This window comes from Xiphophorus hellerii, chromosome 8 (genome assembly GCF_003331165.1).
Source record: "Xiphophorus hellerii strain 12219 chromosome 8, Xiphophorus_hellerii-4.1, whole genome shotgun sequence".
Lineage (NCBI taxonomy): Eukaryota > Metazoa > Chordata > Actinopteri > Cyprinodontiformes > Poeciliidae > Xiphophorus > Xiphophorus hellerii.
The window spans coordinates 21,733,029-21,748,480 of record NC_045679.1 but is presented as its reverse complement, the minus strand read 5'-3'; the positions used below and the strand labels follow the sequence as shown (position 1 = coordinate 21,748,480).

General features: G+C 40.1%; 1 protein-coding gene and 1 long non-coding RNA gene across 12 annotated transcripts in view; one reads left to right on the top strand and one right to left on the bottom strand.

Moving 5' to 3' along the window:
* The window catches only part of dab2ipb (DAB2 interacting protein b), a 178,630-nt gene that overhangs the window by 146,783 nt on the left and 16,395 nt on the right, over positions 1-15,452 (top strand). For all 11 annotated transcript variants that reach the window (XM_032569310.1, XM_032569309.1, XM_032569311.1 and 8 more), the window contains 5 exons: positions 6,065-6,209; positions 9,633-9,777; positions 10,007-10,243; positions 10,368-10,569; positions 12,311-12,498. In XM_032569310.1, coding sequence (XP_032425201.1) covers positions 6,065-6,209; positions 9,633-9,777; positions 10,007-10,243; positions 10,368-10,569; positions 12,311-12,498 — 917 coding nt within the window. The remainder of the gene's footprint in view (positions 1-6,064; positions 6,210-9,632; positions 9,778-10,006; positions 10,244-10,367; positions 10,570-12,310; positions 12,499-15,452) is intronic.
* LOC116724026 (uncharacterized) lies at positions 3,205-3,617 on the bottom strand. Its single transcript, XR_004340097.1, has 2 exons — positions 3,390-3,617; positions 3,205-3,322 (listed from the first exon to the last, which is right to left on the bottom strand). It is a non-coding gene; the product is annotated as an uncharacterized LOC116724026 (long non-coding RNA).

Here is a 15,452-nt window from a genome sequence, read left to right as displayed (position 1 = left end):
CATCACCAAACTTCTGTTGTCGATCGTCTCTATGGAGTTATTTAGCAAGTGCCATTTTATACTTGTTAAAATACGGTTGGAATAGATGCATCCGATTAGTAACGTTTCACATTAAAACTATATACAAATGTCATTCTTAAAATTTACACACGTTCAAGTCCAGTTTCTTCAGGCATTTCAGTTTAGTGTCAACAAATCCGACTTTTTTTAATTTTGCCGACAAAACATCTCGTCTGCAGATGCATCATCATGCTAACTGTAGAGAAGTTTGAAATGCACTTCTAAAACGACTATTTGATTAGAGTGTGAACCTTCGTCGTTGTAATGTGATTTCACACACCTGACAGCCATCCACTGACTCCAGCAGGCACTTGCAGTAGGTATAAAGGCTCAAGTGGCAAAATTTACACCAGAGCTCCCCCTCACCGCTTACATTTTCAACAGCACTAAGTCGGCATCCAGTTCATCTCTCCCAATTTGTGTTTTTGTTGGTTTCCAATAGAATTTTTCTCTTGCTCAAAATCCAAATTAACTAGATAAAAACTGAGTTTGTCTTCTACTCTCATTGTGACACTCCCCTACTCAAGCAAAGGTAACTGTGTTGCTGTCTGTGTGAGCTGTGCTAATAGTTTGCCTATCACTAATATCAACGCGTGCCCTCTCTGTACATCTGTGCTCTGAGACTGTAAAATTTGCAAATGTTAGGAACAAAGAAAAGGCATGTTTGCATATAGCTGATGTTTTGATTATAATGCACAGTGAAACAAGGCAGTGAAACCAGCGAAACAAGGCAGTGAAACCGTCTCTTACAAAGAGATGTGATCTTGCAGACTGCTTTGAAAAATGGTCATAAGTTACTCAGCTGTGCTGGATTTCAGGCCAGTTTATAAAGTGTTTCACTCAACTAGTCCAACATTAGCTATTTTTATAAGATTCTCCTGCAAATTTTGAGGGAACTATTAAAATATAGCAAAAAACAATGTGCTTGCACTAACTGATGGTGAGAGAATCAACGAGGCAACACAAAGTGTAATGCACGGCTTTAATAAACAGTAAAATGTTTGTTATATTAGAACTTATTCGGCAAATGTGTTTCCATCTCCCCTTTAGCGCACTAACTTTGCTTTAGAATAGCTAGAAACCACCTCAAGCGAGCGTAAATTTATTTATTTTTTATCAAACTTGAGGAAGTTCATATGAATTTCATAATTTCCATCAACCTCTTTTAACATATAGCAAAACAAATGTAAAAATGTTAATGGAAACACGGTCACTCCTACATGTGCAGCACACATAACCTGTCACTAATCATTGCATTTATTGCTCCCCATTCAGATTCTATTATATAAAACTGTTAAAATTAACCTCTTGATTATGATATTTAAAAGTGGAGAAATAAGTGGACTCACTTAGGTAATTATTGCCTCATCATGCATTTTTAGGCTGCTGTATTTATTTATTTATTTATTTTTTTGCAGCTGCAGATTTCTCTATCCGCTTTAAATAATTCAACGCTTCGCTCAGGTCTTGTAGATGACCTGATCCACTTGACAGAAGTAGGCGGCACGGAGTCGGTCCGTTACCGGTGGAAGAAGAAATAAATGGTGTAATTTAAAGTAGCAGGCATGGAACCTGAAGAAGAAAACAGTTGTATGTTGTTTTTTTATTAATGCAAAGAACATTTAGTTGTCTCTAAACTATATGTCCCATTTCTCAAGCTAAATCATGCAGCTTTAATTTCTCACCCTGGTCAAACAATTTCCCCAAACTAAAAGCGTTTTGTCAAGGTGTGCTGTAGCCGCTAATGTCTCGATGTTTTGTTCGAATTTATTGTGGTAAATCAATAGAAAGTAGTATGTGATTTTATTCATTTTATTTTATTTCGAACATGACAGCAGCATAAAGTAACACACATGAACAAGGAGTGCAAAAGGCGTGGTTTTTGTACGTCAGCAATCTTAACATGCTCGAAAAGTAGAATAAAAATCATACAGAGCAGTTAGAACTTTGTCAAATAGAAATGTATTGGTTTAGCCTCCTTTACTCTAATTCCCTTTAAGAAAATTGACTGCAAACATTTGCTGTAATCACTATAATGAAACCTGGTGTTGGCAGCATCGTGTTGTGGAACTGAGAAGATGGATCCAGCTGTTACTGGAGCTACATCCAGTAACGGCTGGATCGGGGGGAATCAGGACACAACTTATTTTTCCCCAACTTTATAACTTTCTTCCAAAGGCAACATGTAGGACTGTATGTTATTTAGTGGCATCGGAATAAATGGGGTAAATACAACCACATAGTGTCGATTATTACAAACAAAGAAAAAGAATAATAATTTCAATTACAGTGTAAACATTTGATTCTTATTCATCATGTCACATCTGCTTTAACTTATTAATATTTGTATTATTAGATTTTTCCTCAGTTCATTTCTGTGTATGTACGCAGATTCTTACGCGCTTGCGTTTTTTGTGATGCCGACGGATGCATGACCAAAAAGGCTCTCGTCTCAGCACATCAGTAGATGATCGGCTCCCCACGGTGCATCTTTGATTATTCAGCTAACAGGCCTCCGCAGCAAGTGTATGCAAACCTCACTGCGAGGCGCTCGCCGCCTCCCCGCCTCCCTCTGCGTTCTTTAAAAACCCGTCCCTCCGTCTCTTCTTCCTCTCCTTCGCTAATTCTCTGCCTACATCTGTCGCTTGTCTCTTTTCTCCCTGCTACACCGACTCCCAAGTTTAACAAGCTGCCAGGGGACTTACATGAGAGTACACCCAGAAATTTGTTAAAGGGACCTAAACAAGGGATGACTCATCCCCAGATGGCTCTATTTCCATGTCTTCAGATCTGACTTTTTTGTTTTTTTTCCTTTACCCACTGGTTTTGAGATCTTTATCAAGTTAGGCAACTTTTTCTTTCCTTTCAGAAAAGATAAATAAAAGTGGCTTGATCACTGCAGGTGTCTGAGTGATGCATCCTAATGTAACCAAATCTTGTAATAAAGAATAATAACTTTTTTCAGTCTGTATTTAGGTTCTACATAAATCTGTCTCACTAAATATTTCCACATTTTGTTCTTAGCACCACAAACTTCATTGCATTTTATTGATTTTTGATCAGTAGCGCCAAGTTGAGATTAAAGTACATATTTATTTTTACTTTTTTTAAAATGAAATTTGCAAAGTTTGAATAGAACCCTCTGTAGCAGCTCCCCAGCAGTTGAATTAACCAGCCAGTCTCGACGGGTGAATTTAGCGTTTTTATTTTTTCTTCTACGGGTGATTCAGAATCACCTCAGTCACCACAGTCACCGTGAAAACTAAAACATATACAAATATTAGAATACAAACACAAACTAACAATACAAACAACAAAACAAAATGTACCTCGCTGCTTTCACTGGGGAACACTAAGTGTTGATTTCTTCATGCTATTCAGCTTGACAGTTCAAGTCATTGATTGACACGACGATCCTACCAGCTTTTAAAGGGCCTGCCCTCATTAGGTACGGCAGCCCAAGAGGTACAACACAAAAACCCCCCAAAACATTACAAAGTGTAAATACCATTAAACAAAACAAAAAAAACAACAAAAATGCTAATCAAAACAGACAAACATCCATAAACAATCTGCGTCTTAATTTAGAAAATTCTTAATTTACTTTAGTCTACTATCCGTTACACCCCCCTTTATTACTTTTATTACTACTTTAATTGCAATTACAGCCAAAAGTATTTGAATTGTCTTCATTATTCTATGAAAAATGGCTCAATTGACAGATTTTCAATTGGATCTCCATTTGAACTTTTATTACCCTGTTCTAATGGATGAAAGGTGAACCTCTGGACAGTCTCATAGCTTTGCATTTAGCTTCATCCATCTTCCCATTAACTCTGATCAGTTTCCCTATGCATACTAAAGAAGAACATCCCCTTGTGGCAAAAGGCAAACTAGACATCTTATGGCTTTTCTAAGCAAAAGCTGTCCTTTTGCTTCAATCTTAATTTTGTTGAAATTGCACATATCCACAACGCCACTGAATTCAATGGGTCTCTTTTTGGCTGTTGCTTGCTTTGGATTTCATCGTTGGCTAACAACGTCAATTAATCCCTCTTTTGAGAGTTTTGCTTGTAAAAAATAATTAAAAACTCTACTGTCTCACTTCCACTGCGTTATCAATGTAAAAAATTGAAGGAATCTAAGTAGTACTGTCCATCAGTTGGTGTCCACCATCTTCCTAGATCTTTTTTTTTTGTGCCTGTGTCGCCTTCAGAGTCACGTGACGTAAACTGATGTTCCCTGAAAATTGTACAGATGTCCACATGCAAAACTGCAAGCACGGACATGTCGACATCATCACTAACAAGAAACATCAAAACAGGTTCTTATCCACCTGCAACATGGATGTGCCCTGCATTAAGAAGAAGGATTACCAGCTGGTCAGCGTCAGTGGAAACTACACAACCTTAATAAGCAACAACACTGATATCAAAACGGTTTTCTGTATGTGGAAGACAAAAATAGATCCTGCAGAGTATAGTGAGAGGAGGTGAAGGGGTAATTAAAGCATCCTACCCAGTATTTGTCACTGCAGCAACATCAGTTCACACATTGCCAGAAGCTCCTCGAATCCTCCCTGTGAACTTTCAATCCATTCAAGCTGGATGTCCGTGAGAACGAAGACGGCAAGGAGGTGGAGGCGAGGTTTTAAGCGGGTGAAGACTTCATGGTCACTGTGATGACTGCTTTTGGTTGAGGAATGTGCTGTTTGCTAGCAAGGCCTTTACTCCCAAGGCAACAGGCACGTACCCCAAACACTCTCTGGCTGTGTCATCAACGTTTCAGCCTTCAACAGTCTGATGTCATTTCTCTCATCAGTCGTCTCCTTTTCCCTTCTCTCCACCTGGTCGCTTGTTCCTTGTCTTTTCAACTGCTGCTAAAAATAAAGCTCACCGTCGCTCTGTCGTGCGGCAGCTCGCTGCCTGATTGCTGAGTTTTTGCTCGGGAGCAGTTTGCTTCACAGAAAAATCGTCTTTCAACTGTCTGATAAAATGTTTTTTTTAATATTTTTTGTGAAGTAGGCTTATTGTGAAAACAAGGTCAAAGCACTTTGCACAACAACTTTATCCTTTGCACCGAGTCTGAGTTCGGAAATGTGTTGTTGCATAAAGACCACAAGTGGATGTGTGGCAAAGAATCGAGCTTCTGTTCACATTCTTGCCTGGTTACTGGTGCAGAATAAAATCCATAGGGGTTCAATTCTCCATTTGCTCACCTGAAATCAAGAGAAGCTTCTGTGCAGCATCGAGTCTGTCAATGTTTGTGTCTATTACATCACATAGACTATTAAAATGGTTCCTTGTGAAGTTGTTAATGACTTTCAGGCATGTTCTAAATCTTTAAATAGCTGTAATCTTGTGCGTCTGCTACATTTTTGCTGTTGTAGACCCCATCTGGTAATCAAAAAACAAATGTAAAGTGGTATCCCCATTTTATCACAGCGGCAACACGCTTCTGAATCGTTCAGTCCTCAAATATTTCTAACGTGAAACGCTTCTGTGACTCACAGATCAGATAAATTAAGATTGTACAAACTACCTGCAACTGCTACGTTTCTGGTTGCACGGCATTACAAAGAAGTGGTGTGTTTCCATAACAATGGATCACATGATAAGACTACTTTTGAGAATCCTACAGAGGATTACTGTCAGACAGCGGCTTCCCAGAGCTCCACAGAGCGTACAACACCGCTCAGCTCATTGCCTCTTGTTTCTGCTCTTAAGCTTAACTGTGTCACTCTTAAACTCTCTGCAGGCTCATTATCGCACTCATCAACTTTGTTTCTATTCTCATTTAAGTTTCCAGCAAGTGTTAAAAAATGTTTTAAAAAAATACAAAAAACTATTTATAGAGTTTTTTAAAATCCTGCTTTGTTTCTGTGAGTGCGTTGGAAGTTCTTGTAAGTAGCCATTGAGTTAGGCTTTTACCTTCATTCTTGTACCCAGCTATTATGTCTTCTCTCCTGACCGCGTTCGTTGGCTGCTTTCGGTTTCCTCTGCAGGACTTCCTCACAGATCTGATGATGTCTGAGGTGGACCGCTGTGGGGAGAACGAGCACCTCATCTTCAGGGAAAACACTCTAGCCACGAAGGCCATCGAGGAGTACCTGAAGCTGGTTGGTCAGAAGTACCTGCAGGACGCCCTCGGTGAGTAATCAGGGTCATGATGACACACAGGTGGGGGGGTGATCTTAATGGTTACTTGTTCATGTCTTCTTCTGCAGCAAGTACATTGCCAGTTATTGGTACCTCAAGTAAAGATGTGTGAAAAATACTTAAAATACCTCTAATTTATTGGAAAATGCAGAAAAAATAGCAACATGTGATTAGGATTTTTTTCATTATTTTTGCTGGCATGCCTATCAAACAACCAACTGACATAATGGTAATCCGTAGGGGTTGTTATGGAGACATGGTAACGCATTGTCTAAAATAAGTTTTGATGCAGTTTTCCTGTTAGAGCCCCACATAGCATTTCAGTGGGCCAGTGATTTCCTTCACTTCTTTCCTTAAATTTGGCCAACTTGCAAGAAGATCGCATCCTCACAGTGTAAAATTAGCCTTTTATTTATTTTTTGCTCTTAATTGACAGTTGCAGCAAACATATTTCCATAATCGTCTCTCCCTATTTTTATCCTTTTCTGTTCCGTGAAAAGATTTGCCGCAACAGCTATCTTCACATTACAAAACAATGATGATGGAAAAATAACCACCTCAACTTTTTCTCATTTGAAGCCGAAGAAAATGAGGATTTGCCCCCGATTTGTGGTTCGCTTTGTGTTTGTCCTCGTTGATGATGCAGACTAGTCCGCCCTCATTAGCTCTCCCCACGGTGCGTCTGGGCAAACGATTGTGTTTTGTGAGCGAGTCTTTTCTTTTCAGTCCATGCTCTCAAACATTGAGCCAACAGTTATGTAAATGACGAGTGAAATTAAGGACACCAACTTTGAGATTAATTATGCTGTTCAGATGCTGCGGGGTTGGTATTCTGTACTGGACTGCCATTGCATGTACGGGTTAAGATGAGATCAGCCAAACATAGAGGAACTTTTCTAGAAAACCTGCTGCAGAGTGCTCTGGATCGTAGGCTAATGCGACAATTTACCATCATATGATCTGAAGCACAAAGCCAAGAACAAGCTTTAAGAGCAATCTGTGGACCTAAATCTAATTCAAAATCTCTGGAATACATCAAAATGCCTGTTTACCAACTGAGATTGACACCTGACACTTTTGATCCGCTTTACTTTAAGAGAACCAGAGTTTGTTTTCTCCGTTGGCCCGGATCTTTTGTGCAGGTGTGAATACAAAAGCGAATTCTGACCAAGCAACTGGACCAAAACCCAGTTTTTTTAAGGTGGTCTCGGTCCGCTTCTGAGCGAACTCTGGTGTGGTTTTCCTCTGCTGTGAATACAGATTGGCCTCGATACAAACCAACTACAGCAAATATACGTGTTTTTTTTTTAACTTCACAAGTCACATTTGCTGAGGATTATGGTAAATATTAGCCCTTCAGCGATGGTAAAGGTACTCCTGCATGTACCGATTGTGCTGACCTGTCGTTTTCTGCTTAGCATTGCTGCTGGTGGCATGCTATGAGTCAGGGCACGGGGAGAATCTCGTCTCATTCAGCTTCCAGCAGCATTTTGCCAACGCTGGAAGCAAAGTTTGAAATGCCACATCACGAAACCTGCATTGTATGAGTCGTTCTTGACGTTCCAAATTGTATTGCAGTTTTAATAACAACGGAAATGCAGCAGGCATTCTGTGGCTCCCAGGTCTGTTCTTTGCTCCACCCTCGTCATTTCAGATTGTCTGAGGGTTGATCTGCTGGAAAATACCCCACAACTGTAGAGCCATACTCAAAAAGGTTGAGGCTACAATTGGTGAAAAATTTCGGTCAAACTTAGGTGCCAGTTATGCTTAAATTGTTTGTAAACTTGTTTTTATTGTATCATTATGGAGTATTTTAATCGTTTTTAGAGTGTCTGAAACAACACAAAGAGGTGTAGAGGTGTTAATTGCTTCACGGTGGCCTTGTTTTCTCTCCTTTGCAAACACAACATTAGCAACTGCGAGAGCTTCTCATGTCATCGTTTCTTCTGAGCAGATTAATTAACTACAATGTTCCGTGCGATGTTCGCCAAAGGTTGAAACAAGTTTGTTTGTCCATCTGCAGCTCTAAAAATAACCACTTTACATGCACTGTGTGCTCTTCTGTCTGCTTAATTTAGAAATGTACACAGCAGAGAGTTTAATCTACACACATCTTCTCAGCACCCATCACGGTTATCTTCGTTCGCTAGCAGCGTCGACGCTTGTTGTGTGCGTTTACGTGCCTCACTGTGCGGCTTATTCTACAGCTGGATTGTTGTTTTGTTTAACTTTGAGTTTGTCTCAAGGTTGACTTGGAGAAAAGTGGCCAGTTAGAGTCGCTGGAATGTTTTTTTTGTTGTTTGTCGTCTGAATAAACTGTTATGAATTGGTGGGGATGGGGAAAAGGGAGACAGTTCTATTCCCTGTTCAGAGATTTTGATCTCAGTATCTTAATCTACTGCCAAACTGAAACTGGTTTCAATTTATGGACCGACTCAGGCACATTTTATGTTGGAATGGGAACACAACATTCTCTTAACAAATTTAAATAAAATCAAATGCTCTTTTTGGAGTGCTAACCTTCAACATGGAATAGAACGAAAGTTTCCCCAACTGTTTTGAGCATGGATAAAACTTCCAAGACAAGATTGCAGCGGTTTATGATTGTTGTTGCAGCATATTTGGGTTTTAGGTGCTACATGAAGAAGACCCGTAGCAGGACTGGTTGTTTGTGAATGAGGTGTGGATTTATCATTAAGGAGAGAGCGCACTGACTTCATGCCATGGCTGGAACGTCCTCATACCCACACCCAGCTGAAAACACTCGGAGGAATTTATTAAATGCTCAACTGCTATGGAAATTGAACAATCCATCACTCTCAGCTGGGGAGAAGCACACACACCTCCAAATTGTGCATAAACTGTCTGACTAAAGAAGCACAAGTCTTTACTCTGCACTATAAATCCGAAATGTTCCTATCACACTAATAAAAATTTTTTAAAAAATCACATTATATAAGAGGAGAAAAGTATAATATAATTCACAATGAGCTTGTAGCAGTACAGAAACCTCCTTTAACGCTACAAGCTAATATTGCTAAGGTAAAGATAGTCCAGATATGGTGTTTGCTTCTGTGCAGGAAGCTCAGAACTTATAGTGGAGGTACAGACACCACCCACATACTTCATGGAGAAATTATGTACATTGTAATGAAAAATCTTTGGTGTTTAGCTACAGTAGTAGGAGCGCGGCAATAGATTGATTGCTTTCATTGTAGTTAGGTTTTCCAGATTTGTTGCAATATAGAGAAACTTGTTTTAGAAACATTTGAAACTGTTGAGCGGTCTTAATCCAGCGTGAAACGTTGAAAAGTTTGACCTTATTTGTCCTCAACTTTGCTGTCTTTCGAAAACACGTTAACTTGATATGTTGCCTAAAACTTTTTTATTTTTATTTTTATTTTTTTTCTTCAGGTGAATTTATTAAGGCTCTGTATGAGTCGGATGAAAACTGTGAGGTGGATCCATCCAAGTGTTCCTCTGGTGACCTGCCAGAGCACCAGAGCAACCTGAAGATGTGCTGTGAGCTGGCCTTCTGCAAAATCATCAACTCATACTGGTGAGCGCTGCAGTTCCTTCAACGGCCTTCTACATACATTAATCCAAGAGCGTTTGATTGCACACATTGTTTCACTAATGACGGCCATGCTTCGCCATACATTTTGATTTTTAAGTGTTTTATTACAAAATCAAACCCATTTGTGTTTTAAATGAGCCTTAATTATATCTCAAATTACAAGTCACACGTAAAGGTGCCATTTTTATGTTTCGCTTTGGATTTGCCACAGTGTTTTTCCACGAGAACTGAAAGAAGTCTTTGCGTCGTGGCGGCAAGAGTGCAGTAGCCGGGGTCGGCCGGACATCAGCGAGCGGCTGATCAGTGCCTCGCTGTTCCTGCGCTTCCTCTGCCCGGCCATCATGTCGCCGTCACTTTTCCACCTCATGCAGGAGTATCCCGACGACCGCACGGCGCGCACGCTCACTCTGATCGCCAAAGTCACGCAAAACCTGGCCAACTTCACCAAGTGAGTTTTTTTGTCGATGCTTTTTCTCTAAACGAAGGCGGCACCTTTCGTCACGTGAAAGCAGCACAAATCGAGGGCTTTTTTTGGAAACTTTCTTCAAGATCTTTCTATGCATTGTCTTCAGATTTGGAAACAAGGAGGAGTACATGTCTTTCATGAACCAGTTCCTGGAGCACGAGTGGACCAACATGCAGCGTTTCTTGTTGGAAATCTCCAACCCCGAGACAATCTCAAACACGGCCGGCTTTGAAGGCTACATCGACCTCGGCCGGGAGCTCTCGACCCTGCACTCGCTTCTGTCTGAGGTGGTCTCCCAGATGGACCAGGTACGAAGTTAACTGTGAACTAAGGCTCCACCGTCGACTTGTGGGCAAAATATGTAACCACACAGATAAATGTGACCATTCAAGTGTGCATTTGTCAGTATTCATGATACCCATTCCTAGCTATACCTGGTTAAATATGCCTTATTAAGTTGCATCTTGATTCTGTCCTTTAATCAGTTGTTGGGAAGCACTGCTAACCCACATCATTTGCTTTTGCTGTTCCTTCTTAAATCAGGGAGATTATATGGTTAGAATCATCATACCTCAATTATCACTTTGAGATTCAACTGTTCTGTTTGGTAAAGAATTTGTACTTTATCTAAATTGTTTAGTTTGTTTTTTATACAGTTACTACAAATCTTCAATAGAGGGCTGTTCCAAAACTTGGTGTTAGCCTGTTTTCCAGTCCAAAACTAGTTTTGATTCATTTAGGATCAGTTGACTGAAAATGCCCAGCAATGTCCTGATTTCAACCACCTGACCCAAACTTTCACCTCCAGATGAAATGTCAAGCATGGTGGCGGCAGAATCATGGTGTCATTACGGATCATGGATTATATTGGTTGACTTTGCTGTACATTGTTGTGTTAAAGAGGGGAAGAAGAATCCTTAGGAAGGATTTGCCCAATCTTTAGCTTCAACACATCTCAACAGCTGGACAATAGAAACGTTTGCACAACTAGTGATCCCGACACACAACAAAACATGTTTATGAGTGGATTAAACCAGACGAGATGATGCCTTCGCTCTGACCTCAACTCTTTTGAAAATTGACAATATAAATAAGAAGATCACAGTTTGACTTTATTTTTAAGGTCATGATGATAAATGTTTAAGATGTTGTGAGATACGTGTTGTTTTTATGGGAGGCATCTAACCGAATGTTCACCTCACATTTCATGTTGGACAGTAAAGTTTTCTCTCATCGCAACTAATTCTGCTAAGAAAAGTGATCAAATAACCACGAACAAATTATGTCGATGGTGACAGGAAGCCTGCAGATCTTCTCAGTTTACTAATGGACATTCATCCAGAGTGTATGTGTAGTTGTTAGTTGTGTAATCATGCTGCAATGGAAAGAAAAAAAAAAGTACTGGTCAAAAGAATCAATAGGAGACCAAAACTATTACATAAACACTTCTGACCAGAAATCTATATACTTTTTAATCTATGCTTTATCTTCTCAAAACAAGCTTTGATCTATACATTTTAAATAACGGATTTATTTGTGTGTAAATAACGCAGCTCCTTTTTATTTATTTATTTATTTTTTATTTTCTGCAAAGTGCCGGACAAGCTGATCAAAGATTTCCTGTGGGCTTGGCTGTGAATCCTGCTTAGGCTTTATCTGCATGTTTATCCCAAATCAGTCAATATTTAATGATTTCATTACATAAGGGGTGCACAAAAGAGGGCCAGTGTAAAGTATTTACAAAGTAATGCACATTAGTTCTGGTAGCTGCGTATTGCAGATGGTTATGCTGCTTCTAACACTGTCTTTTAATAATTCAGAGATCACCGTCTGGACGATCCTGCAGTCCACCAGGCTGCCCGTCCTGTTACATTATTAATCATGTTGTCTGAATACGACGGTCGGTTCCAAGGTGTGGGGGACGAGGGGGAGGAAAATAACGTGGTTTAAAAACTATGCAAATCAAAAATCTAATTAATACCTAATCCCCCCGTGGATCCTGAAGAATCTTTCATCTGGCTCTGATTTTCATTGTGTCTGTCTTCACAGTGCATGGCCTCAAAGCTGAGTCCTCTGCCCAGAATCCTTCGAGAGGTGAACACGGCTCTTTCTAACCCGTCCTGCGTCCAGATGACCCCCGGGCCGCCGTCGGAGCCCGTGGGTTCCCCTCCCGCCGAGGCCAGCTGCAGCATTTCCACCGGGCTGCAAAAGATGGTCATAGATAATGAGCTATCGGGGTGAGAGTCATCGGCGTCACGTCGTAGGCGCAAACCGAATTTATTTGTGTATCTGTTATTAGTTAAAGACCCATATGAGAGCGAAACGCTAAAATATCAGCAAATCTGCTGACAGAAAATGCATTTCTGCGGGTTTTAACTGCAGAGCTTTCCATTTGAACTTTCTACACTATAAATAAACACGACACAGTTCTCAGTTTCTTTTCCAAATCTTTCTGTGAAAGACATTAATATACTCCAGTTGAGGTATTTTTAGAAATTTGACAATGACTGAACCAAACCTAGCCGAGACAGATCAATCTGCCCGCACTCATGGTGGAGAGAGCTCATTACGAGCTGATTGATCTGTGAGTCTTTATTCACGCGTTACTGAACGCGTGAATAAAAGACTATGTGGCGCGCAAGCTCATTTAAGCTTTGCACTGACGTGTTAACTGTTATTTTCACATCCTGGTTTGGGGTCTTGTCAAAGTCCTTTTTTCAAAGTCTTGTAGTTTTCGCGTTAATTTTTGGCAAAATATGACGACTAGTTTGAATGTATTCCGTTGGGGTTTTATTTGTTAGACGAACACAAAGTAGCAGATGATTGTAAAGTTGAAAGAATACGACGCAACATCCCAAAGCAAACACATGAAAGTATATTCCTGCTTCGGAATGGTCTAGTCAAAGTTCAGATCAAAATTAAGCAGAGAATCAGACACGTAGCTTAAGAGTTCAAGCAGTCTAAACACAGTCACACAAGCTTTCTTCCATGATTTAAGCTTCTGTTACCCTGTTTGCATGTTGTTTTTGTTTTTAAAAAAAACCATAAAATTCTGTTTCATTTTCACTCAGTAGTTGGAGGATTTAGAAAAGAGTTTTAAGTTTGTGAAATTTGAAAGCACTCAATGTGCATAAACATTTATTTTTTTTGCAAAACGGCGCTTCTTGAAAACATCATCATGATGCTTCAGTTCCAAGACCTTCCGGATGCTTGAAAGTGGCAAAAGTGACATTTTTACAAGACATGCAAATATCTACAAAAGAAAAAAAGAATTTCAATTCCCACAAATCCGATCTACCCTGAAGCGTCTGCATGTCGTTGTTTGTGCATCCTTGGCTAGGGTTGTTTTCTCTCCCTGCCTGTTTCAGGTTAATGTCTGCCAGTTCTGGCTGTGACAAGCAGCGATAGTAGCACCTTTGCTTGTTTACACCACCTTTGCAAAGCTTCTTTCTTTCTTTTTTTTTAATCTTTGATGAATACACGCTCACGTCCGCTTATGCTGCTCATGTCCTCGCAGCACAATGACAAGGAGATGCTTAACAAGATTAACATGAAAGTGCGAGGACTAATAGCGGCGTTCTGCGATCTGCAGCCACCGTCATTACAGAGCAGATGACAACATGTTGAGGGGAAACAGGAAGTGAGTCAGACAGCTTCTATCATTACGCTCATCAGGCTTCAGGATCAATGGAGCTAATTAACTGCTGCCCCCATTTATGACCTGATGTCACAGCCTCTCATCGTTACTTTACCGTAATAAATGTTTGCGCGCACACCGACGGTGTGCAATCGTGCGTGCGCGAGTGCAGCCGCGACCCGAAATTCAAATGAGCTTCAAGATTCCGCGTTAATTGCTTCCCATCCGCTAACCTGTGACATGAAAAGGAGGAGGGGAGACGAGACGGCAGGAAGAAATCCAGCAAGAATGAAAAAGAGAACTAGGTTAAAAGAGAGGAAGGGAGAAGGACGAGTCGAGGGAGAAAAGCTGAGCGTGACGTGATTGATAGGTTCTTGCAGGATGAGTCACAACTGTCAAAGTAGGACGTCTTTTTGGCTTTCAGAACTCCATCTGTCAGTGGAGGGGAGGCAGGAAAGGAAAACGGGATGAATGAGAAAATGTTTGAGAAAAGGCATCAGTATGTTTCTTTTTCAGCATTTAAAAGAGCCTCTGTAATGTTGTTTTGTTTTGTTTTTTTGCCCAATTTTTCCTTTTCTTTCAGTCTTTTCAGAGAAACCAGATATGCAGAGTTTCAATATTCACACAGCGGGGAATTATTTAATCCCACAAAGAACGTGGCTCCTTGAATGCCTATAACACGAGGCTTAGAGTCCAGGATTTTCTCCCTGGACTCTAAGCCTCACATTAGCTGGTTAAAGACAAAAATATTTGACACGATCCAGAATGATCATCTGCATCCTTTTTTTTTTACTTTGAGTAAATCGGTTTTGTTGGCAAGCAGCTATAATTTAAATGGTTTTTCTTAAAATTCAGTTTATTTCTTTCCAAATAAGACCAAAACTTTATTGCAGCAGAATACACACGAGTCAGCACAATGCTCATTAAAAATCTTTACACTTAGTAACGTGGGATATAATTGAAGTGGTTGAAGTAAATTTATTGAATGACATCGTCTACAAAAGTTCAGTTTTACTTATTTCTACACAGGAAAACAAAGATGTTGGGGAAATGAGGTTAATTGAAACAACATTTCTTTTAAGCACTGCTAATGCACTTTGTTTGCTTTTGCTGCCCCTCACTAAATCTTTGTCAGGGCGCAAGGATAGAAAGTCGGGCAGAAAAACATTGCAGCCGGGGATTTGATCTTTCACCATTGTGATTGATGGAAGAGGTTCAGGAGCAAAGAACAGGTCTCTGTTTTTGCTCCTTATTTTGCATCCATGAAGCCTCCTTTTTAACATCTTGGGATTTGGACTCATAGTTCAAATCCCAAGGTGTAATTTGAGCTTTAAAGACGCCATTCATCTGCTCCCGGTTGTAAAAACAATACTTTCTTGTCATGGTTTCGCATCATAACAACTGTCCAAAAGTGAAAAGTTGCGGAGCATCCACCAACAAGGAGAGTAATTGTCTAAACATGCAACCCGTCAATCAAAGCTAAATACGAACAAAATTCTACAAAACCAGCCAATCAGAACTAACGAAACAGAGCCACTCCAGTGTCTGTTATGC